Here is a 23,186-nt window from a genome sequence, read left to right on the forward strand (position 1 = left end):
TTCAGACTAATACATCAAGATATTTTTATTAGAAAAGTTTTAAGCTGTGCTGCTTTTTTGGCCACTGACAGAGCCAGTCAGTGGCCAAACAACAGCTGTCAGAATCAAATGGGATGAGGGCTAACCCTTACTCAAGGTTTTGAGGCGTGGACAAAACCTCCTCCTCTTTTGACTCATGCTTACTAAAAGCCAGACAGAATTTCAGCCTCGGCACTTGAAGGAACGCAGAACACCTACTGAAATGGGAGAAGATGTGTCCTCACAGGACCATGAAAGAGGAACCCTGGTTCTGACTGTTCATGCATTAGCCAGATCTTTTCCAACAGAAGAATAAAATAAAGCTATTCTTTCAAATTGTTTCTGGCTGCCCAAGATGCTGGGATCTGTGCTGATACCTTGGACTCACAGGACCTTCCAATGAGTAAAAGTACATTTGCGTTTTGAGGTCTTGACTATATGGAGAACCAGGAAAGGAATTGGTTTAATTAAAGAATAGTTTTCCAGGGCTCAATTTCTCTCAAGGACATCTTCTGAGGCTTTACACATGAGATATTTATCTCCTTTTTTCCTTAAGAGAAGGACAGTAAAGTGAACACGTTATTGCATCCTAGAAACTCCATTGCTCATTGGCCTGAGGTTCAAGATTCAAAGTGACTGTAGAGCAGCTGTTTTAAGAGTTGGACCTTTTGCTTTCAGCAGTCAGACAGCTTTCTGAAAATAAAAAAGTATATAGAAGAGACAATTTCCTTCATCTGAAGAGACTGTTAAATCTTATCAAACGTTTATATCAGATAATGATGAATAGTCACGGGACAATGAAAGGTCCTGAAAATAGTTACACTGATAACAGTTTGATTAGAGCATAGCAATAAGGAACACAACCAGACATTGATGAATGGGCATAAAGTAAAGTACGGAAGCTTTGGATTATGCTTGTCAGTGAGCACTGTGTGTTGTGAGGCCTTCTGGAAAGACTGTGGGAGATCCAGAGATCCAGAGAGCATCTGTGCAGGGCAGAGTGAAGTTGCGCAGCAGTCTCCATTCTAATGTTCTGTAGCTTCAGAGTGTTTGCTTTTAATCCTGTGCTTGTAGGATGGTTGTGATATATGCATATATGACTCAAAGCTGGTATAGAAATATTGTTTCTGTCAAGGATATTGAGTAAAATTAGAGAGATCCATAATCACACCCAGATCTAGTTCTTCCATAATCTCACAGGCATTCTAAGGTACGGTTAAGCTTGGATGGGGGAGATGGAAGCTCTCATATGAAATACTTCAATTTACCTGGGCTTGGAGGATCTTCTGATCTGAATCTTCCAATGAGAAGGCAAATGCTTTCCAGTTCTTTTGGAAGTCTCTTGCCTTTTACAGTTCCAGTTCCTGTATCCTCAGCTTGGATCATTATTCAGGTTCATTGACTGAAACAAAATCTTTGGCTACTAAGAATGGAAAACACAGCATCTGCTTTTCTTTCTTATAGAAAAGTAAACAGTATGCAGTCCAGATCCTTCATGTGTTCAACATTATTGAGCTGGAGGTCATGTAAATTTGGTCTGAATTTTCACTGTCATGGGTAATCTCTCTTTTCCATAGGTACATTTTTAGAATACTTTCTAACCCCTGGCTACATGTCAAACTGTTATTATGTTTCTTGGTCTTAAATGATATAAATGCAGGTCTGTTGCTATTTTATGAAACCACTCTACACAGAGTTCTACCTACATGGATTGATTAAGCACTCAAGTTAGACATTATGTGAACTGATATTTTATTAATACTTTGAATGGTAATGATTAACATAGACTGGAATTGTACTTAAAATGCTAGTGCTTATCAGAAAGGGTATTTAGGTACTGAGTATAACTGCACCTGCTCTTTATTTTACTATGACCAGATCCACACCGGTAAAGAATTAAAACTTAGAAGAGCTCTGTAACTGTAAACTCTTGCACTTTTGCTATTAAGTATAAAAATAAATGCACTTTGCTGCCAAAAATAGTTTCTAAAATAAATGCGGTATAGAAATTTATCCCCAAATTTAGGTATGCGTCAGACGTTCATGCATCTTGCATTGATTATAATTCAGACTTGAAATAAATACAGTGAATTTTAGAAAGTTGCCTACATGAGAACTGCAATATAATTCACCACTAAAATCATAAAGCCCCGAGAGTGAGGCTCCCTGAGTTCATTGACAAAAGTTATTATAGTTGGTAGTCACACTTTCTATAAATTTTGTAATACCTCATGCTAAAATCATGAATAAAAGGGCTTTCCAATCCTCTTTCCCTTGTAGACACCCCAGGGTGGGTCCTCTCCTGGACTGAAGCTTTATCAGCTTCAATCATGATGAGAAAAATATCAGTTGAAGGTCCTCCAAACAATATTCGTCACCAATCCGCATAGAAATACAAGGGAAAAGCAAGTTTTTTACAAGGGAAAAGCTGGTCTTCCTCAGACTCCAGCCCCAAGGAAGCCATCTCTTCCCACTTCTGTTCCCAGTCCTGACACAGCTCTATTGCTGCTTTGCTCAGGCTTCTTTCAGTCCTGCGTGCCTAATGGGAAGAGGCTTCTTCATTCATAGAAGGCACTGTGGAAGGATCATCCTGGACTTTGCTTACTGATCTTCTACTGGTGGCATTTCTGCTTCACCAGTCCAGTCAAATGCCTTCTGATTTAAAGGAGCGTTGTGCTGAACCGTGCACTTCTACCCTCTTTGGTTATCCCCCCGCAGGTGTTAGTCCCAACAAACTCTTTGCTGTTTAGGAATTACTTTGATGGTTTGTATTTTATCAAAAAACGAGGTCTCTTGCCAATCCTGTCACAAACATGGTATGTGTCCATATATTAGGTGTGTATCATGTTTAGTTCATCTTCCTTTGGAATGACAGAATCCTTTTCTCTCTCCCCCCTCTTTTTCTTTAACCCCTCCAAACACCCCTGTGTAGATCCTACTACAAGGCAAAAATCCTGGGATTGCTTGGGAATACACATTTTCCAAAACCAGCCATGAAAACAAGACATCTGTCAAAAAACACAGCTATTCCTGGGTGACGGTGCAGTCGGAGTGCTCAGCTACTTGTGGTGGAGGTAGGAAATGTTCCGATTGCCAATCCTCTCTTGCAGTTTTTGAATCAAATACTTCAGCTGCCTTTAACTTTGGAGACGTGTGTCGATACATCCAGGGGGTACACCGCTGAACACTGGGGATGTGTTGCTTTATCTGATGACTTCTTGAAGTACCTCCATACTTCCTTTGTAGTAAAAACCCTTTGTCCCAGTCTCAATGAAATCCCTTATGATGGTTGGACTCGATGATCTAAGAGGTCTTTTCCAACCTAGTGATTCTATGACTCAGTGTTTTTTCCTTAGGTCAATCCGAATACATATGATATCTTGCTGTTGAAGTAGTGTGGGGATTAAATGTGTGCTTTGATATTGCTGCGATTTGGAAACAGGGAAAAATATCAAACAATGACTAAAATTTATCTGATCTGTAGAACTGAAGACTGGAATATTATCGAGACCTTCACTGACAGCTGCATGCCGATCTTCTCGCTGTTACAAAGATCTGAGCACTGCCAGGGCAAAGTCTGCAATTCTATATAAGCTAAAGATTCCTTATTACCCTGTTCCTATAGGTGTTCGCTTTGTGCAGAGCATCTATTTGTTTTGTTAAGTCCTGGATGTTCTGTCAGTGAAAGTAATTATGGGATGTAATGAAATCAGAAAACTGGCATGTGGGAAGCCCTACAAAAAGAATAGAGAATTAGAATTGTAGTGCCCTTTAAATTGGAATGGGGTCATATAAATAAGAATTCATGATGTAATTGTCTTTAATAGCAAAGAGCGGGACTGGATGACAAAGGAAATGCCACGCGAGGCTCCCGTGTTGGCAGAAAAGTCCAAGTGAAATTCAGGAATATCTTGCTAGTGTGTGGTCAGACTTCACAGCATCTCAGTTTATGTAAGAAACCTACACCAGGAGCACTGCAGACATAAAATATGATGACTTGTATTTTTCCTGCTTCCCTTTAAAACAAATGAAGGTTGCAGCGTGGATAGATATAAAGATGATGGAAACAACTGTGTTTCCAGATTTGACTTGCTGTGCCCTATAAAGCACGTGTGAGGTGAATGATACATCTCAGCTAAAGGATAAATCTAAAAAATCACTTCATCTCTTATGGCATTTGTAGTCTTCTCCGTCATCTGCCCCAATGCTGGCACCAGACAGAGCTGAAGGCGAGGAACCTGCAGCATTCTCAAGTCTGTAAAGATACACAGGAAAAAGCTGCAGAATGTTTTGGTGCCGTTTGTTCCTGTGTGAGGGGAGCTCTTAGCCAGCACTGCTGATTTCTGCAGGGAATGAGGATTTGAAGAACTACTGATTTTTGCTGGGGGAAGACTCTGCAAATATGCTGTTTATAACTAAAATGTTTCATCTGACTTCAATAGTACCTGTATTACAGAGAGGAAATTAATGGTAAAGACGTTGCCAAATGAAATCCTATTTCATTTAGCTCAAGTCAGTGGAATTGTACCAAGAATGAGCTTGGACTTGTTTAGTTAAAATTCTTCTCTACTGCTTTTTCTCTTATATTTTGAATAAATGTTTGCTTTACTGTATTTTTTTTCTAATACTTCCACAGGACACATTACAGCAAAAGCCATCTGCTTAGAAGATCATCGTACACGAGTTAATTCCTCCTTTTGTGGCCCAAGAATGAAGCCTTTAACTGAAACAAAACTATGCAGTACTAATCCCTGCCCGGCATAGTAAGTTCTCCTTACTATTGTACCTTTTTTCTGTGCCTTACAACTGCGTTTGCCTCAAAGTCCTCTCTAATAAGCACACAGAACGGTGTAGCCTCCTAGACAACCCACTTTTATCCTGTAGCATCCGCCTGCTGCTCCTCAGCAGGGCCGTGGTGTAGGCTGCTGCCCAACCACAACAACGGAGCCGGGATTCCTGATGCTGGTGAGCAAGACCTCCTGAGGGTTGCCTGCAGCCCTGTCACCGAGCTGGGGTTAGCTATGTGACACGGAGTAAATCTCAGTTACTCAGGGGGCCCTTCTGCCACCTTTCCTCACCTTGAATCAATAAGAGCATTTCCTGAGGAAAGTGCTACTCCCTGTGTGGAAGCTTGGCCCCAAGGCTCGGATTCCACACATTAGATTAGGATGAAAGAATCTTGTGAAGTATAATTAGTGATTTTTGGACAAAAGTCCCACAGAGTATTATGATACCAAGAGAGGACTATCTAAGCTGAAGAAATGGTCAGCAATGCTCCTGGTACGCACAAAGATAAAGCCACTGCCTGTGTGAACGGGCTTACTTTCCAGTGGGCACGAGAAAGGTGAGGTGCAAAGGCAGACACTGACAGATAGATAAGCATTTAGAATCCGGCTGGTCTAAACCAATAGAGCTCCTTTGAAAACAAAGAAGTTACACTGATTTATAGTAGCTGTGGTAGGGGTCCTTTGGAAAACAAATGTTGTGTGCTCATGTATTTAAACACAGCGTTATGTGCCTTAGAGTATGAATTGGTGGATTTAAGGACACATGGGCCATCCTTCTGCTGCTGTTTTTTTTGCTTTTGGATTCCTGACTTGGCAACCTTAGTGTTGTTTTAACTTTATACCAGAAAAGCTGTACTATGTTGGACGCAGCATTTTGACTTCCAGAACAGGAGCTTTTCTAAAGTGATATTTTGGAAATATTAAGTGTTTCAGCAGTGCAGGGATAGCATGAGAGGGAACAGTTTTCAGCTGAAAGAGAGGAGATTTAGATGAGAACTTAGGAAGAAATGTTTTCCTGTGAGGGCGGGGAGGCCTTGGCCCAGGTGTCCCAGAGCAGTGGTGGCTGCCCCATCCCTGGAGGTGTTCAAGGCCAGGTTGGATGGGGCTTGGAGCCCCTGATCCAGTGGGAGGTGTCCCTGCCCATGGCAGGGGGTGGAACTGGATGGGCTTTAAGTTCCCTTTAAACCCAAAGCATTCCATGATTCTACAATTCTGTGATTCAATATGTTGAAGTGCACAGGCAGCAGAAGTCAGAGGAGATGGAGGAAAGCTCTAGACCAGGTGTCATCTGCTGGTTTCACTCTGTGGTGGTAAAAGCAATGGGTTGTAAAAGCCATTGGCTCTGCCTGCTGCCATACCTCATAAAAGAACACATTTAGTGAAGTTTAATAGGAATCATTCCCCATCTCCCTTGGTCCCAAAGAGGATGATGGGCCAAAGCAAAAAAGATGTAGATGTTCTGGAGTGGCTTTGTTTTTAGTTAAAAATCCATAGGTTGCAATATGTTGAACATATGAAAAAATCAGCCAGTAATAGTCTCGAATTTCCTGCCAAATCTAAAGATTACAGGAGAGTGCACAGAATCCAAATGGCAAATTACACACCATGACCACAAAATAACACAGATAAGGTTTAAATAATTGTAGTGTCTGACATGAGAGCCCCGTGTTCCTGCTTCAGCAGTTTCTTCAGACTGCGTTTAGCCACATGATTTTCTCAATACCAATTGTAGTCATCGTTGCAGCCAAACACGATCTGTTCCTATGCGACTTATCTGCTGCCAGCAGTATTTTTATCCAGTGAACTCAGTACATGTACACAGAACCGTAGTGTCTGTGATGTTCCCAGGAGTCCCTTTAAGCTGTTAATGCTCACCTTTGTTTGGATGTGACGTTACTATGCTATAAAGCTTCACCAAATTCACATTCAATTCTACTGACCATACACAAAATTGCCCATTTCTGTTACCCAGAGATCCCAATGTGGCCACCAGGTTGAGGGAGGTGATCCTTGCAACATAAGGACTGCAATCCCCAACATAAGAAGGGAATGGAACTGTTGGAATGGGTCGAGAGGCGGCCACGAAGATGATCCAAGGGCTGGAGCACCTCCCATATGAGGACAGGCTGAGAGAGTGGGGGATGTTCAGCCTGGAGAAAAGAAGGCTGCAGGGGTATCTTAGAGCAGCTTCCAGTACTGAAAGGGGCTCCAGGAAAGTTGGGGAGGGACTTTTTACAAAGGCCTGTAGTGATAGGACGAAGGATAATGGCTTTAAATTGGAAAGAGGAAAATTTAGATTAGACATTAGGAAGAAATTCGTCACAACAAGGGTGAGGAGGCCCTGGCCCAGGTTGCCCAGAGCAGTGGTGGCTGCCCCATCCCTGGAGGTGTTCCAGGACAGGTTGGATGGGGCTTGGAGCAACCGGGTCCAGTGGGAGGTGTCCTTGCCCATGGCAGGGGGTGGAACTAGATGGGCTTTGAGGTCCCTTCTAACCCAGACCTTTCTATGATTCTATTCTTTGAACATCCACCAATATGCCCATCGCTGTAAATGCTGAATATCCATTTTGACTCGCAGTGCAATGTGCTCTGATATTCTTAGGTTTAGTACTTTAAATCACAGTTTTTGACTTGAACCCTAATAAGAGTACAAAAAGAAAAACCATAAAGCCCCAAGCTACCTTTAGGGAAAAACAATTCAACTTGCTAATTAATTATGTTTAAAATCCTTAGGGGATAATAATGTATGGAGGATCTACATGTAGGACCATGTCTTAAATGAACAGATTGCCATCAGCTGAGTGAAACTATGCCAGAATATCTCTGCCGAGGCATCTGCCCAGAAAGTCACGGCATGTAGTATTTCCAATAAAACCGAGACTGCCAACATCAAAAAATGTAGTATTAATAAATACTGTGGAGGAAACAAATACTGCTTAATAGCCAGCAAATAAAGGAAAACCAAATACGGCAGGCATAAAAGGCAAGGAAAGGACGTGAATAACAGATGAGATACAAGCATCAGTTTTGTGACATAAAAGAGGCTCCAGTCTTAGCAAGGTCAGTGAGGAATAATGACTGCATAAGAACAAAGACTTATTAGTCTGAGTAGGGACAAACTACTATCCCAACAGCAAGAGCACAGGGCGGCATCAGGACTGCACGCTGTTGTTGTTGGATTTCAGAGCTGCCAAATCTGGTCATAATTATTTAGTTATTGGAGCTAATGAAAGATACTCTTGGATTGCAGCCCAGATGATCTTGGAAAATGGCAGTTTACTAAAGGACGTTAGAGTAGGTTTATTGCCCTATAGCAGCTCTTCCAGTACTGAAAGGGTCTCCAGGAAAGCTGGGGAGGGGAGTGCAGGGATAGGACGAAGGGGAATGTTTTTCACCTGAAAGAGGGGAGATTGAGATGAGATCTTAGGGAGAAATGTTTTCCTGTGAGGGTGGGGAGGCCCTGGCCCAGGTTGCCCAGAGCAGTGGTGGCTGCCCCATCCCTGGAGGTGTTCAAGGCCAGGTTGGATGGGGCTTGGAGCAACCGGATCCACTGAGAGGTGTCCCTGCCCATGGCAGGGGGTGGGACTGGGTGGACTTGGAGGTCCCTGCCAACCGAAACCATTCTGTGATTCTGTGATTCTAAGAGGGGAACTTTCTGGGCAGTTATGGAGTGTAAATTCTCACAATGAACACTTTTGGTTGCTCTACCAATCACCGTTGTCAGAAAACATCAAGGCAAACTAATGAAGCTGTAGAATGGATTAGAACTATAACTTTTCCTCTGCATTCTGTATTGCAATAGTCCAAATATCTATAAATCAGATAAAAAGGAAACTTGTGACGTGTTCTGGAATTACATAACTACTGACTTTTCACATTAATATTTCTTTGTCCTTAAATTATTGCTTTTTGTATTTCCCACCGCTTTTGGCAGTTACCGAAGTTACTAGACTGAGACTTGGGATTTCTTCTATTCCCAAAGGATTTTTTCCAAAATAGGCTTTTTATACATTTTTTCTGCATTAAAATTAGCTTTGTTTTCAGGCAGATGTGAACAGACAGCAACTGGGATGCTGTTCATCTTTCACAGTAAGAAAAGAGAAGAAAGAAAAGTTTTTTTGTCTTTCAAACTGTCTGTAAGCAGCTATTGCAGTGGTCACAGGGCTGAAGCTGGGAGAAACCATGGAAACAGTTTTGTCCAGGCAGCTGGATTTGAGAGGAGAACATTTTCTGTGGCATAAATTATTAAAAACTTGTGAAATTGCTATTTTCAGATCTTTAGTTTAAATTCAGTGCTGGGTCTTTGAATCAGAGTTGTCCACTTGAGTAATCATTTAGGCATTCAGAACTTCCTTTGTGTCTTCCCTTCTTTTTTTCCTATCCAGTTGTTATTTAAGCCTTTGAGGACAAAGACACTTGGTTGTACACTTGGAAGTGTTCCACAAAGCCTGAGGACTCACTGAGTGCTGCAATAACAGAAACACTGAACAGCTATTGGCATTTCCATACTTAAATTATCCTAAACAGTTGGCAATAACTCTTCTGACTTTGTGTAACGTCAGTGCCATACTGCTTGCTTGTGACTGGGGGACACTTTTCGTCCAACAGCTTCTGCAGGTTAAATTTGCTCTGTTTCATTTAGATGCCAAATGTATTAGTCTGAGGACGCTTAAATCCACAAGGTACTAATGACAGGAGTGCTGGTTTCAGCAAGCAAGCTCTTTTGTTGTCACTAGAGGCCAGCAAGGTTTGCCATCCATTCCACTGGACAGGTCATGCCAACGTTTGTTGCCCGTGTGGGTGTACCTACAAGTGCATCAGGAGGCACCTGCTCAGCTAAACCAGCCCCGTTCTTTCTGTGCTGTGACAGCTTCTCCCTTATATCAGCTGAGGCAACGCTTCCTCCTCTGCTCTGTCTTCTGAGAGAGGTAAAAAGGAAAAAATGTAACAACAGAGGGTAGAACTTTACAATACTCAAACCTCCTCGACTTAACAGAACTCTCTCCCAAGTTACAGAACTGTCTCCTTCCTTTGGCCTCAGGTCTGTTAGTCTCTCTGGAAGTCTCTTCAGTTGCTAGAGTGACAAAAGTGATCATCCTACCATTTCTACAGAAAAGGGTTTCCTTTTCCTATTTTTGAGAGAATTTTTTTTTCAATTAATAGCATAGTTAATAAGAAATGGTGGTTTGTTAGCCAGACCCTATGATCTTCTAGATATTCCACCAACCTCAATGGCAAAGTCTCTTCTCAGTCTCTATGGAATTCCAGATTTTAAATTGGATTTGGATTTGTAGGCAAGTTGGTTCTGCAAGATGAGAACTGTAAATAGGTAGTGCTAGTTTATCTAGTTGTGTGACTTGCATTTCATCCCTAGCAAAATGTTCCACGCTTTGAAGGTGGATCTGTAAGGCTTTGTGATTGCTTGAGCAGATCCTGGCACATTGGGAAGGCAGGCTCAGAGAATCCCAGAACAGCTCACGTTTGTTGAATGGCTCATTGGGATTGATTTTATAAAGATAATTGGACTCGTGTGTATCTAACATACATTTTCTCCTCTAAGCTGGTCAACAGGCGAATGGAGCACGTGCAGCAAGTCTTGTGGAGGAGGGCAACAAAGCCGCCTCATTCAGTGTGTCCAGAAAAGGGCTTTCCAGAGAGAGGAGGTAGTGGCCCATTCCCTGTGTCCTGTCAGCACTCCAACACAAGTGCAAACGTGCAACGGGCAGGACTGCCCGCCGGAATGGAGCCCTGGTGCATGGTCTCAGGTAAGCTAAGAAAAACTTAGTTTTGTCTGCTGGTATAATGAAAATATCACCAAAATCTCTGCTCAAGAGGAAGTATCGCGCAGACTTTGGGAAGACCAGTATTTTGTGAGTGGCTCTATTCATGAGGATACCATGTAAACACTTCAACTTGCCTTCCTGAGTGCTCCAACACAAGGGCTCACCAGAAGTGGATGTGTGAGGTCCTTTCGGGTGTGTGACAAAGAGGTGGATAATTTTTTCCGGTTTCATAACTTATGACTCTATGAATTCTTCAAAGCCATTAACCCCCCTGGGAGATGACTTCCCGCAGAAATATTACCTCTTCTTAGACACAAGAGGCAGTCAAGGAACGAAGAGATGTTTGGGATTAGAGCTGCATATTAATGCACGCACACAATGTGAATTGTGGGTTGATAAATTTGTGAGTTACAGGTTCGCTAATCACTTCTGTGCTTCGCCTTTGTTGCAGTCACTGTTCTGCTGCCAGGAGAGCCCTGCTGCAGCTAATTGCCGTGAGGGCAGAGGGCCCCAGGCAGATTCCTACATGCACACACCCTGCCTCACAGACCCACCAATGCCTGACACCGAGCCAGCCAGACTAAAACCCACACACACGCTTACACAAAACTCATTTCGCTCTTTCACTACTATTGCTGCAGGTATGAACTCTTATGTAAAGATAAAGGATGTACTGGGAAATCTGGGATTTGAGAGAAAGCTGATGGCACACATATATCAAAAGGAGCTATGTTATTGTTAGTTTTCAATCTTCATTTATTGAGATTCAAGGTAGATTTAAATTTACTGATAAATCTGTTACTTCTGTGTACGCTTCTTGGTACTCTTCAGGTATTCAGGTGAGTTCCCAGCTGGGAAGCACAGACCACCTCTCCAGGCGAGTGCTCTGGAATGCACTATGACAGACAAGTAACTACTCAATAGTCCATCATAACAGACTTTTAACACCGAAAAAGATACTCTCTTTTGGGTTGGAAGAGACCTCAAAGCCCACCCACTTCCAACTCCATGCCATGGGCAGGGACACCTCTCAGTGGATCCAGTTGCTCCAAGCCCCATCCAACCTGGCCTGGAACCCCTCCAGGGATGGGGCAGCCACCACTGCTCTGGGCAACCTGGGCCAGGGCCTCCCCACCCTCACAGGAAAACATTTCTTCCTAAGATCTCATCTCCATCCCTTTTTCAGCTTAAAACTATTCCCCTCATCCTATCCCTGCACTTCCTGATCGAGCACCTCCCCAGCTTTCCTGTAGGCGCCCTTTAAGCACTGGAAGGCTTAAGCCTTAAGTCTTTAAGCACTTAAAGAGGAAAAACGAAGTCTTCAAACATTCATACTTTCAAACTTTCTTTCCTCTAAACCAAACAACCAATCAATCAATCAATCAAATAAATGAATACCTATTAATAAAATCCCTTTTCCTTCTCCTTGGGAGGTGTGCAATACAAGTTGGGATTTTTGAATAAGCCTATGAGAATTAAGTTCACGAGTCCCGCTGTAATGGAGTGAATAGGCCTCTTAAACAAGTTAGTGAAGAAGTTATGATTCAGCTGAAACCTGTTACATCACACGCTCAAAGGATTTCTCTACAGAAATCGGAGAAATTTTAATGAAAAGAGTGTTTTATTTGTTTGAGGGAAAGATTAAAACCACAGTTTTTCAACACGCAGATATTTGTGTTGCACCCTCAGTACAGCTCTGCTTTGGTGAGCTCTTTAAAAAAGTGTGATTTACTGCTGATAGTGATAGTAAAGGGTTCTGCCGTGGAATGTGCCCCTTCATTATTAGTAAAAAAAACAATCAGAAGAGGATGCAACAATGTAGAAAGCTGGCGGCATTATTTCAGGGCCATTTATTTCTTCATTTCATCAGAAATGACTCATTCGCACATTTTGTTGTGTGCTAAGGCAATGAAAACTACAGAACCACAGGTCGACTGAACCATAGGTCAGAGATGCACATTTATTCACTAGTGGCTTGTCCTATGCTTCAGTGGTAATCTTGGCAATTAAAATATCTGAGGTCAAATTTCTTTACCATTGTCTGTATCAGATTCCATCCTGTAGTGAGATTCATTTGGTGCATAGATTCCCTGGGTAGTTTTCTCTGCCTCTGTGTCATCCCTCTAGGCCAAGGTGAGGACAAGATAACAAATAGCTGAGAACATCTTGCCGTGGGAGATTTTGAGATGGGAGGTTAAGACCAGCCTTCACTGTGCTGTCCAGGGAAAAATGCCTTTTGCTCACAAGTCCAACTTTCCTGATCTGTGGAAGACAGACATTACTTATCTGCACGGGGGCTGTAAGAGTTCATAGTCTACATTAAGAAAGTGCTTAGCACAATGTTTTAGATGTGATATGGATGTTACTATTACTTATTTACCATGGCAGCTAAACAGCACATCAGCCATGGCTTCTATGCTCTGCTATAAAATACAAATAATGCCAATTTTCATTTCCTCTCGTTCAAATGATTCTTTCTTTCCATCACAGTGCTCCAAGACTTGTGGGAGAGGTGTTAAGAAACGGGATGTCTACTGCAAAAGTACTGGTTCTCCAAACGTTAAAATCTTGCCTGAAAGCATGTGCAGCAGAGACCATAAACCTGAATCCCAGCAGACCTGCGTGCTAGGACGCTGCCCCAAAAATGACCGACTCCAGTGGGTGATTTCTTCTTGGAGTGAGGTAACGTGGTGCGCTTACTTGGCTCGCTGCCGTCCTTTGCTGCTCTTGGAAGCACTGACTCAGGGACACACAAACCACACGAGGGAAGGAAAGCTGAGCTATCATTTGAAAATCAGGTGTTGTAGGCGAGCCGCTATAAAAACATAGTTCTTTACGTCCAGATGTAGTCAGACGTACCCCGATGTCTTTCTTTTTCAGGACTTTCTCTGACTGGATTCGTATTTCAGTTTACACGTTATGGAACGTGTTCTTTGTGGGTTTAGTTATTGAAGGCTTTTCACGTAATTCGGGGTCTTTTGCACACAGCACATTCTCCTTTATCTGAACGTGTATTTCAAAGGTGTGCCATTGCCATTGCAGTGCTCAGCCTCCTGTGGCCCAGGCGTACAAAAGCGAGAACTAAAATGTGGTGAGAAAAGCATCCATGGGAAACTGATCACCTTTCCTCAGAGAAGATGTAGAAACATCAAGAAACCAAACGCCAACCTGGAAGAAGCTTGTAACAAGGGAGCCTGTCCATCACAAACGTTGTATAACATGGTGTCTGGCTGGTATTCCTCACCCTGGCAGCAGGTAGGAATGGGAAACTTTCTCACCTCTCTCCCCGAGGCCTGGCCAGCACACTGTCTCCAGCTCCGTTTCATGTCTTGGCTTTTATGGAGTTTATGAAGGAGAGAGTTTCTCTTCACAGCAGCTCAAGTAGCATCCCTTAGTGCTTTTCACTGCACAGCATTAAACCCCAAACCAAGTGCAATGTGACTGCTGGCTCTTGGTCAGTGCACACGCCATAATCAGAAGGTAAGGTTGCACTGCTGGGCTTGGAGAGCACCAAACCCAGAAAAAACATGGTATCCTGTGCCACAGGATGGACACTAGCTGGAGTGGCACAAACACACAGCAGGTGTGAAGTGCTGGAGGCCACACAACTGTGATAAGACAGTGCGAGTCCAAGATACCTAGCCAGCTCCAGTCTTACATTGTGTAGTAGTCAAATGTCCAGTTGTATGGAAGAGATACCTCCAGTACTAACAGTCCACAGGTGTCTCCTGCACGTAGCCCCCTAAAGAAGGTTGCACCACTCAGCCACTGAAACGTGATGCAGCTGGTCTACATCCATCGTGTACTCTGGTGCAACTTGTTCTTCGTCCTGAAACTGAAGAATGTCACCTAAAAATATTATTCATGCTTGAAAGGCACCACATTCCATGCTCATTTCCCATCACTTTCTTCTCAGTCTTCTTTGAACTGCACTGTAGTTGAACTGTTACATGTCTGTATGCACAATGTATTTGAGCATCTGCTCAGATTGCCTGGAATTCCCTAAATACTATGATTAATCACAGGATCAGCCTGTATTTGTTTCTACATTCTTGCAACCAAGCTTCTGTACTTCTGGAATTTATGTACTTTATGATTCACGTATCAGTGAGACACACACTCATTTAATAACATTTACATGAACCGATGTATGCCTGACAATTGTAATCAGATGAAAATATCATATTTATCTTAAAGACAACTTTTCATGAAACACATACAAGTAAAAAGCTTATTAATTTAAAAATACTTCATAGATCTTCCTGCAAAAGCATAGAGGTTTTCTCCATACACTGCCATAGCTGTGGTTCCAGTGGGAGTTTTATCTCTATTCAGACAGGATTGGGCTCAGGGGCTCAGAGTTCAAAAGAAATGAGTGCAGACAATCAGGAACAGCCTTCTAAAATGTTCAGTGTTTCTCGGTGCCTAAGGAACCACATTTTCAGCTGAGTACTTAAACAATTGAACTTTGGGAAGGGAGAACAGATGTACGCACCTTTGAAAAGCTGATCCTGATGGAGTTTACTGAACAGCAACACATCTGATCCTGACCTCTTTCTAAAAATCTCATCCAGAGTTGAAAAGTTATTCCTTTGCCTTTCATGGGCTCCCAGAGAGCCTCTATAATGAAAGATGCTTTTACTTTTACAGTGCACAGTAACATGTGGAGGGGGAGTGCAAACACGGAGCGTACAGTGCCTGCGCCAAGGAAGACCAGCTTCTGGGTGCTTGCCCCATCAGAAACCAGCAGTCCTGAGAGCCTGCAATACTAACTTCTGCCCTCTCCCTGTGAAAAGAGGTAAAACTCAGCTCCCCATGCTGCACCAGGGGTGGTTGCTTAGAACTCTATCCAGCAAAAGTCACCTTTTCCAGTTACACCCACTGAAGATTAGTATTTGGCACGTTCTCTCAGAAATTATTTTTTCCCAGCCTTTCCAGCTGTACAGTTACTCTCTGATAGTACAGCATCTCTCTTCTCGCAGTGAACCCTCATAAAGCAGACTTGAGTGTATAACTGACACGGGAAACCTTAAAACAGGGGTATGTTAAATAAGAAGTATCAGTCTTTTCAAGCCTGCCCAGGCTTCACATTGCACCCATGCCTTGGGAGTCCAAAGCAGCTTTGTCTAGAACATCCTTCTTCTCTTACTGCTCTTGATGGGTGTATGACATGCAGTCAGGGAACATGAAATGAAGCTTTGTCCGCACTTTTATGCCTACTGCATCACCCTCCACCTCTCCAGCGTGTTTGTGCAGATTTAGAGGAGCAAGGGGTTTTCTGTAACTTGGAATGATGAGAGAGGAATTCTCTCAGAACCACCACTGAGTGCATTAGCCCCATCCCATAAGTCTGCCTACAAGCTGATTACGGTTTGTGACTCCTTTTTAACTGTGTGAAAAAAGCTCCTGGAGGCCCAGGATTGTCCCATCTAACACTGGGTATCTAGGTATGCTAAAGCACTTTAAACACTAACTTTCAAAATAGTGTGTGTGAACTGTCTTGTTACCATTTTAAAACTGGGAGCCGAAAGTAACCTCTATAAAACCTAGACTGACTGCAAGAGAAAGTGGTGATGGAGCTGGGAGCAAAGGTCAAGCTCTGGCTCCACAGCCTGTAAATTGGCAGGAGACAACCGCCCCTCTCGTCTGCGCGATGCCTGGCACTCACTGTGTGCAGAAACCCTCAGCCACAGCGTAGCTGCCGACTCCACTGCATCAGCACAAGGCAGGCTGGGTATCAAACGGGGACCTAAATCCAAACAAGAATCTCTAGATGAAATGGTTCTAAAAGGGAGAAGTAAATAGTGCTGCTTTTTTAACGAGGGAATGTTCTTAACATTTCAAATTAAAGTTCTGCTGTACTTTGGAGTTTCTGTATTACATCTTCTTCTGTCACGATACAGCAAGCCCTTTGCTTTCACCCCTGCCTTCCTGTGCTATATTTCATGTCCGGAGTCATGTCTGTTCTTAATTTTGGCCTTGGCCTGTTTCTCTCTCTCCCCACATCTGCAACAACCCTTTCCCCTTTGTTAGAACCGAGTTGTCAGGCTCTAGAGATCAATTATCTCTTTGCTGCTCTCTCACTTTCTGTCTAACCCAGCAAAAGGCGAGGGAACCAGCTGCGCTGGAATCACAGGGAAGCACATCAGTCTCTATTATCAGCCATGCAGCTCCACCTCAGTGATCACAGTCAAGACATTAAAGTTTCAGGGAGAGTTTGCAAACTTCCCTAGGCAAACTGGGTCATTCCTGTCCCTGTTAGATGCAGTTACGGTCACCGTAACTCCCAGTAAATTCAACTGCTTAAAAGGAATGTAAAGTTAAACAACATATAAATACTTGGAGAAATAGCAATAAAGAACTGCCAGCCCGATCCACATCCATCGAAGTCTGTGGGACTCTTTGTGTTCATTCCAGTGCTCTTTGGATTAGGTCCCAAGAGCACAGTTTTCGGCTATACCTCTGTAGTGTCAGCACTGCACTCTAATCAGCAGAAGGGGCATGAAGCTTTAGTGACGTTGCTTCCTCAGTTGCTCCTGCATTGTTTTGAAACAGCAATTCGTAACTTTTGAAAAGTCACTCTTCCATGGCAGCAGAGCTTCTCCCTGGCCTCATCAGAACAGCGTTCCTCACTTTGTGCTGTGTGTGTGCTTTCCATCTGTTGCTTTGGGTCCTCCCAGCAGCACGTTCTGTCAGAGGGACAGCAGGTGAGGTGACAGGAAAGCTGAGCATCCGGGTTCATCCTTGCTGCCACCCATTAAGAAGAGAAAGGCAGTGCTGGGGTCCTAGAAGGGACCTGGGAGTTTTTAGAGGGATCCTGGGGAGGGGGGCTGTGTCTAGAGGGTTTCTGGTGGTTCCTAGAGGGGTCCTTGGCATCCGTAGAGGGTTCCTGGGTGTCAGAAGAAGGGTCTTGGGGATTCTAGAACATTTCTGAGGGTCCTTAAAGGGTTCTGGGTGTCCTAGTGAGGTCTAGGGGTCCCTAGAGGGGTCTTGGGAGTCCTACAGGTGTCCTTGGGTCCTGGTGGTCCTAGAGGGGTCCTGAATTGCCTAGAGGGGTCCTTGGGGCTCTAAAGGTGTCCTGGGGATTCCTAAATGGATCCTGGGTGTCCTAGAGGGATCCTGGAGGTCCCTGAAGGGGTCCTGGGCATCCCTAGAGGGGTCCTGGGCGTCCCTAGAGGGATCCTGGGCGTCCCTAGAGGGGTCCTGGGCGTCCCTAGAGGGGTCTTGGGGCTAACTAGAAGGGTTCTGCGTGTCCCTAGAGGGGTCTTGGAGGTCCTAGAGGTCCCTAAATGGATCCTTGGAGTCCTAGAGGGGTCCTGGTAGTCCCTAAAGAGGTCCTGCAGAGGGGTCCTGGGGGTCCCTAGAGGGTCCTGGAGGTTCTAGAGCAGTGAAAGGAGCAGAAAGGCTGCTGTTTGATACTGAGCTTCCTAATTCCTGAACAACTGTGTTCAAGGACAGCATTTTCTTTACATAACATTAACATTTTCAGACAGGTTTATGGATTTAAAAACTGAGGAATAAATGGCATATTTTTATTTAAAAATACTATTATTAAATTATTCTCTAATTCGTCAAATAAATTTGAGTGTGGTAAGAGTACACAAAATCACCTTTGCATCATATAAAAAGGGATCAGAAAAAGCAAAGTGGTGATTAATCAGAAGAAATTCCTGTAGAGAGATGGAGAGGGCTCCTGGCCCAAGAATATGAAGAAGGTGTCTGTGCTCTGTGAGGAGCCCTTTATCTCCCGTGACTCGGCTTAGCTGATCTGAGAATGCAGACAACAGTGGCTGAGTTTTTCTTCTCTGTCTCCTTGTAAATTCCTTTTATTGACCATGTAAACAGTAGTTCTGAGAGGTGAATGGAATCTTTTCCCATGCTCACAGGAGATTTCAGTTTAGCTATAAATTTTGCTAATCCTCATTTAGATGTCTCGCTGCTCTCTCAGATGTGGTGGATTTCTTTATAAATCATCTGTATGAATCATCACTCTGCTCTTTGAAAGAAACATAAAGCATCCAGTGCAGAACTGCCGAAAGGAGCAGCTAGGAAATGTTTTCAAAAAAAATATGGTGCATTTGTAGTTAAAAGCTGGGCTGCTCAGAACTGACCACTGTCAGCCTGTCTCTTTTCCTACTGCAGTTAATTAAGATTTCATCAATATGGAATGGTCCTAAAAGCATGATTCATGCGCCCAACTAAAGTGTCTAAGAGGAGAAGTTTCTTAGGTTCCTTTCATTGTCAAACGGAGAGAAATCACAGAATCATAGAATAGTTTGGGTTGGAAGGGACCTTAAAGATCATCCAGTTCCAACCCCGCTGCCATGGGCAGGGACACCTCCCACTGGCTCAGGCTGCCCAAGGCCCATCCATCCTGGCCTGGAACACCTCCAGGGGTGGGACAGCCACAGCTTCCCTGGGCAACCTCTGCCAGGGCCTCACCACCCTCATGGTGAAGAAATTCTTCCTTGTGTCCAGTCTAAATCTGCCCCTCTCCAGTTTATACCCGTTCCCCCTTGTCCTATCACTACAAGCCTTTGTGAACAGCCCCTCTCCAGCTTTCTTATAGGCCCTTCAGGTACTGGAAGGCCGTTATAAAGTCTCCTCGGAGCCTTCTCTTCTCTTCTCCAGGCTGAACAAGCCCAACTCTCTCAGCCTGTCCTCGTAGGGAAGGTGCTCCAGCCCTCTGATCATCGTTGTAGCCTCCTCTGGACCCATTCCAACAGCTCCATCTCCTTCTTATGCTGAGGATTCCAGAACTGGACACAATTCTGCAGATGAGGTCTCACAAGAGAGGAATAAAGGGGCAGAATCTCCTCCCTCGCCCTGCTGGCCATGCTTCCTTTGGACTTCTGGGCTGCAAGTGCACACTGCCTGCCCATGTCAAGCTTCTCATTGACCAGCACCCCAGGTCTTTCTCTGCAGGGCAGCTGTCAATCTCATCATCCCCCATTGTGTACTGAAATCGTGGATTGCCCTCACCCAGGTGTAGGACCTTACACTTGGCCTTGTTGAACCTCATGAGGTTCTCACAGCCCCACTTCTCCAGTCTGTCCAGGTCCCTCTGGATGACATCCCATCCTTCCACCATGGCAACTACACCACTCAGCTTGGTGTCATCTGCAAACTTGCTGAAGGTGCCCTTAATTTCACTGTCAATATCATTGATAAAGATATTAAACAGCACCGGTCCCAGTACAGACGCTCATGGGACACCACTTGTCACTGATCTCTGTCTGGACTTTGAGCCATTGACCACTACTCTCTGACTATGACCATCCAACCAGTTTCTTATCCACTGAACTGTCCACCCATCAAATCCATATCTCTCCAATTTAGACAGAAGGATGTTATGGGGGACTGTGTCAAAGGCTTTACAGAAGTTGAGACAGATCACACCTGCTGGTTTACCCGTGTCCACTGCTGTGATTACTCCATCATAGAAAGCCACTAAGTTGGTCAGACAGAACTTGCCCCTGGTGAAGCCATGCTGGCTGCCGTTAATCACCTCCCCATCCTCCATGTGCTTTTAGCACATAAGTCCCTAGAAAGTGTCAGAGCGTGAACACACAGCAGAGTACTCTGTGCACAGAGCAGTGTCCATGCAGTCAGAGCTCCGTGCATGTACGTACTCATCCACTCAAAGCTGACGCTGCTTTCAGGGACAGGTAAACTCTGTGTGGTGTCGATGGCACCAGGAAGTTGGCATCAGGCATGGAACAGGCTCATTTGTACAAGTCCTTGGCTTTAGAGCAGCATTTGTATTCAGAGATGGAAACACAGATGACTTTTTTAATCCACTACAATGGAATTGCCTCCTGTTTTACCTAAGTCCAAAGTATGCTCCAAATCGGTTTAATTCCTCTAGCCTTTGGACCTCCTATAATGTAAGCTCTATCTCTGTTGAATTAACAAAATTGATCTAACAGATTAAACACCTCTTAACTAAGTAACAAAGAAATGTGTATTTTTTAAAACAAACACTTGTTCACGATTCCTCTTCTTTGAATTGAGTCACCTTTCATGGTTTTTATATTCTCAAATGCATATGAGTGTGCGGAACCATTGCCTGACCTTATTGCTTGGATTTCTCTCTTTCAGATGATCCTTCTTGTGTGGATTTCTTCACTTGGTGTCATCTGGTACCCCAGCATGGGGTCTGTAACCACAAATTTTATGGCAAGCAGTGCTGCAAATCATGCACAAAGAAGAACTGATAGCAGTGGGTTATCTGAAGCCTTTGGGGACAGGATTCTCTTCTCCAGTTCATACTGGAATTAACTTTGCTTTAAGGCAATACATGGTACCACAGAAACCAGCGGTGGAAGAGATGTTTTTCTAAGGGAATGTCTGAGGTACAGTAATTGTTGGATGTATGCTGAAAAAGGAATGGTTCTTTTCATTTCCTTCTTTGCTGACCTCACTACAGTACAGGGTACTATGGATCACTTGAACACTGGGACTCGAGGGGCATTTCTTCTTCCTTTACAAGTGTCATTTTGCACTGTCCTGTGATGAGAAGGACATCAAGGCAAGGAAGGCTTTTCTGGCCAATTTACCCGAATGCAAAGCGAAAGAGGCTGGGAGCTCGAGGAGGAAGGTTACAGCTGGGCAGTAGGATGGAGTGCGCTGTCAGAGATGTCTCCGTTCCTCGTTTTTCATGCTACTCTCATCTGAGGGTAAGGAAGCTGTTTGCTGCCACTGTCACAGAAAGCCACTCCAACGGCTGTCGTCTGGAGAGCGTAGCGTCACGTGTGTGACTGCACGAAGTAAATGGTGCACTACAAAGATATATGGTGCTTCTCTATTACACTTGCTGCTGGAAAAGCAAGTCTCGCATCATGCTAACGTGTTTATTGTTTTGAAGAATTCATTTTCTGCTTTGTGTAGAAACTCAGAGGTGGTTAACTAGTAACTTGAAATGTATTCCTAGAAATATTCAGCGCTAGAATGTTTGGACTTTTACTATTGCTGTGTTACAAGTAAAATAGAATTTCATATTTCAACTAACTCAAGGAACTCAGATTTATTGAGCTCAATGGTTATGTTTTCAATTTTCTAAGCTCATTAGATATGTAATTTTAAAATTTAAACTTGCTATTTTAAAGTAGTATTTTTCAGAAGCTAAGTTGTTTGAATGCCAAGATACTGAAGAATGTCTTCCTTTTAATCTCAGACCTCTCATCTGTTACCCAAGGGAAATAACAAGACTATTACAGGCCATTAATTCATGCTAAACTTCTCAAAATAGCTCACATTCACACAGGTTATATATAAAAAAAAAAAAATTACGAAGTGAAATGGATGATTTACTCTAACCAAATAAAAGCCAATTCTATTTTTATACCTCCTAGTGCTTTTAGGTAGTTCAGAATCCACCAGCAAACACAAGAGATGTAAACCTAACAATATTTGTCATCATCAGCATCAAGATGTTTGGTGACACTACAGATCAAATGGCACGATTTAAAGAGTTTCTGCATTGGAAAAAATACCCAACTGATTTGCCAAACCCGTGCCGAGACGGAGCTGGGTTCTCCTGTAATTATGTGGGGAGTGCCCACGAGGGACATAATTTATCTCATTCCACCCAACCCCACAGCATCGTTTGATGAATGTAGCTCAGTTGTACTGTTTTTTTAAAGTATCGTTTCAGTGCAGGATTAGCCAGCTCAGCACTAATGCCAGACAGTGGTCACTGAAAATTAGCAGTTCCCTTTGCAACAATTTAAATTAAAAACATGTATTCTCTGATACTTTAAGAAATGATGATTGGAAACATATCTCAACCTACACCGCTCTGCCTTGATATTGGACATTGTGTAATGATAATCTTTTTTCTAGGAAAACTACAAGGGTTTTTTTTTTTTGTTTTTTTTTATGTGTGTCCTTTTTATTATTTGATGTAAAATAATTAATTTATTAATGCATAGCTTTTCCTTTATATTTCTTCGCTTACTTCCTTAAGTGACAACTGAGGAAAGAAAATGGTAGTGTCACAAAGGATGAATTATGGTGTAAAAAAAAAAGGCAAAAAATATAAGTGTAATATTTAATTATTTTATAAGCTTTGTAATAAAGTACTCTAACTGTTTCACTATATTTGGAATTGTAAAATTCATGAATAAAATATGGAAGTTATAAGTAAATATCAAGTAATATAAGCAGTGCATGCATTCATTTGCATTTGTGTTGGTTGTCCCACAGTACCTCCAAGTAAAATATGATCCCATTTGCTGCTGCTACGTGGCCAGCTGACATCTGTGACTCCCAACTTCAGCCAGAGCTGTGGAGGGGTGGTGACAAAAGCTGCCCTCAAGAAAAGCCTGGTCCTTGAGGCAGTGGCAATCCGGCCACCGTAGCTGAGGGTGACCTCTGCCTAACCACGCCCTTACCATTCAGGTCTTGTAGGGGTTAATGTCGGTGAGGAGCACCCGAACAGTGGATGTGAGTGTTAGCAAGCTGTTATGATGAATGGGATGGAGGTCAGTCCTTTCAGGCACTCAAAGTCAGGCATACGTGCTAAGGTCATGTGAAACTTCTCCACTTTCGAAGGTCCCATTATGCTGGCGAGCGAGGAATGCACGCCTGGTTATTC

At 43.4% G+C, this 23,186-nt stretch overlaps 1 protein-coding gene across 1 annotated transcript in view; it reads left to right on the forward strand.

Moving 5' to 3' along the window:
• The window catches only part of ADAMTS18 (ADAM metallopeptidase with thrombospondin type 1 motif 18), an 83,291-nt gene extending 60,631 nt beyond the window's left edge, over window positions 1–22,660 (forward strand). The window contains exons 17-23 of the mRNA XM_054079173.1: window positions 2,951–3,092; window positions 4,655–4,781; window positions 10,366–10,570; window positions 13,079–13,270; window positions 13,631–13,843; window positions 15,239–15,386; window positions 20,690–22,660. Of these exons, the coding sequence (XP_053935148.1) occupies window positions 2,951–3,092; window positions 4,655–4,781; window positions 10,366–10,570; window positions 13,079–13,270; window positions 13,631–13,843; window positions 15,239–15,386; window positions 20,690–20,805 (1,143 nt within the window). The 3' untranslated portion in view covers window positions 20,806–22,660. The remainder of the gene's footprint in view (window positions 1–2,950; window positions 3,093–4,654; window positions 4,782–10,365; window positions 10,571–13,078; window positions 13,271–13,630; window positions 13,844–15,238; window positions 15,387–20,689) is intronic.
• Window positions 22,661–23,186: the final 526 nt, after the last annotated feature.

Source organism: Cuculus canorus, chromosome 13, assembly GCF_017976375.1.
Source record: "Cuculus canorus isolate bCucCan1 chromosome 13, bCucCan1.pri, whole genome shotgun sequence".
Lineage (NCBI taxonomy): Eukaryota > Metazoa > Chordata > Aves > Cuculiformes > Cuculidae > Cuculus > Cuculus canorus.